The 2,038-nt window shown below is 35.5% G+C and overlaps 1 protein-coding gene across 3 annotated transcripts in view; it reads left to right on the top strand.

Annotated features, from left to right (window-relative positions):
• mapk10 (mitogen-activated protein kinase 10) overlaps nt 1-2,038 on the top strand; it is a 46,440-nt gene that overhangs the window by 38,032 nt on the left and 6,370 nt on the right. For all 3 annotated transcript variants that reach the window (XM_016452273.1, XM_016452268.1, XM_016452259.1), the window contains one exon: nt 140-217. In XM_016452273.1, the coding sequence (XP_016307759.1) occupies nt 140-217 (78 nt within the window). The remainder of the gene's footprint in view (nt 1-139; nt 218-2,038) is intronic.

The following is a 2,038-nucleotide window of genomic DNA, read 5'->3' as shown; positions in this document are numbered from 1 at the left end:
AAATTTCCATCATGAAAATCTACTAGTAATTTGTTAATTTTGTTTTTGTTGGTTTTTAATGAACCTAAAGTAGTTTGAGTTGATTAGATCTAAATGTGCTCTTTCTCTCTGTTTTTCTCCCCCTGTCTCTCTGGCTCAGAGCTCATCTATAAAGAGGTGATGAACTTCGAGGAGAGAACAAAGAATGGTGTTGTGAAGGGACAGCCCTCTCCCTCAGGTACTCTCTGTGCATAAGCTATGCTTCTGTAAGTCAATTTAAAGTGATTTCAGCTGTTTATGAGAAACCCTCCCATTGTGACTGCTCCATTTGTCCCTGTCCCCCTCTCATCTCGTCTGCGTGACTCAAACAGAGCACGTCCTGAGTGTGATTACGTGCTAGTTGTTCAGTCTGTAATTGACAATGTTAGTGTCTGTTGTGGTCTTTGCTGAAAATAAGAAAAGGTGCTGTAAGCGATTTCACCCAATACTTTCTGCTACAAAACAAAACCCCGCCTCTAAAGACATTCCAACTAAAGTGCACAGTGATTGACAGGCAGAAAGTGTTTCTGATTGGCTGAAAAAGGTTGGGTCCCTCCAAGAGGTTGTGAATTAAGAGAACTATTTCAGTTTGTCAGATTGAAGATGTGTGGTATATACCAAAAAATAATACCAAAACACGCTTACAGCATCTTTAGGAAAATTACTTTATTACACTGTGTTTATTTTAGCCTATTTTCCACTTAGAGAAGTACAATTGATCTTTCACTAAGGCCTGCCTTAAAAATGTTAATGAGCAATCCTATTTAGCAGCTGTTGCTATCCACCATTTTCTCAAACAAGATATTATATTGCAATTCAGTGGACGATCTGTTTGGAGTTTGGATAGTTTTTTTTCTCCTTTCTTTCTTTCATTCTTCCACATTTTTAATGAAAATATCCAACAAATATAGTAAAATAATTTTTCATGAAATTCAGTATGAAAACCTGTAATAACTTTCAAATTATTTATTATTTTATTTTATTTTATTCAGTTTATTCTGGGAAGTTTCTGCACTTTTGAATGTGTTACTTTGTAACACAGATGCCAGATAAAACTGCTTTGCAGTGTCACAATTTAATTTAGCACACATAAAAATAACATCTATCCAATTTTTACCAGCATATATTTTTACATTCTGTAAAGTTAGCAAGAATAACCTAGGGGGCAGAGCTTAGTGAAGGGGAATTTTGTTGTGTTTTTTTTTTTCATTATGTAAATAAATTCTACAGCAATGTAAAAATATCCAAGTAATAGTATATAAAACATAAATATGCACATTAATTCTTGAGTTTAAAACTAAAATGTTGGGAACTGACATATCAATGTTTAAAAATGTATTTGTGTTTTTATAATGTATTGTATATTTGCCACTGTATATGTATACATGTTTCATAATTAAGGTTGGAGTCCATGGTGTCTGATTTCATCATTTTACAAAAATAATAGCTCAGACAAGTCTGAAATATTTGTAGGATTTCGTTTGCTAATTGATTCAGCGAAGAGGCTTTGAGGTTTGTGGGATGTTGAGTTGCAGTGTGTGTGTTTGACCTGTAGAGGGCAGCACATGTGTGTGTGTGATTGCATGTCTGCAGTCCTGCAGCACCGAGAAGGTGATCTTCATGTTTGTTGTCGTCTTATTTGCTTATTAACATCTAAAGATGTTAAGAAAGATCTATTGGTTTCTAGCTGCTTAGGTTTTTTTTTTTATGTTGCTGGGGTGTTTAAAGGGGTCATATGATGTTGCTAAAAAGAACATTATTTTGTGTTTATGGTGTAATGAAATGTGTTTATGCGATTTAAGGTTCAGAAAACACATTATTTTCCACATACTGTACATTATTGTTTCTCCTCTATGCCCCGCCTTTCTGAAACGCGTCGATTTTTACAAAGCTCATCGGTCTGAAAAGCGAGGTGTGCTCTGATTGGCCAGCTATCCAGTGTGTTGTGATTGGCCGAATACCTCAAGCGTGTGACGGAAATGTTACGCCCCTACCATACTGTGATGATACCCTGTCAGGC

This window comes from Sinocyclocheilus anshuiensis, unplaced genomic scaffold (assembly GCF_001515605.1).
Source record: "Sinocyclocheilus anshuiensis isolate Anshui unplaced genomic scaffold, SAMN03320099.WGS_v1.1 scaffold457, whole genome shotgun sequence".
Classification (NCBI taxonomy): domain Eukaryota; kingdom Metazoa; phylum Chordata; class Actinopteri; order Cypriniformes; family Cyprinidae; genus Sinocyclocheilus; species Sinocyclocheilus anshuiensis.
Note: the sequence above shows the minus strand (reverse complement) of the source record. Positions and strands in the feature narration are given on the sequence as shown.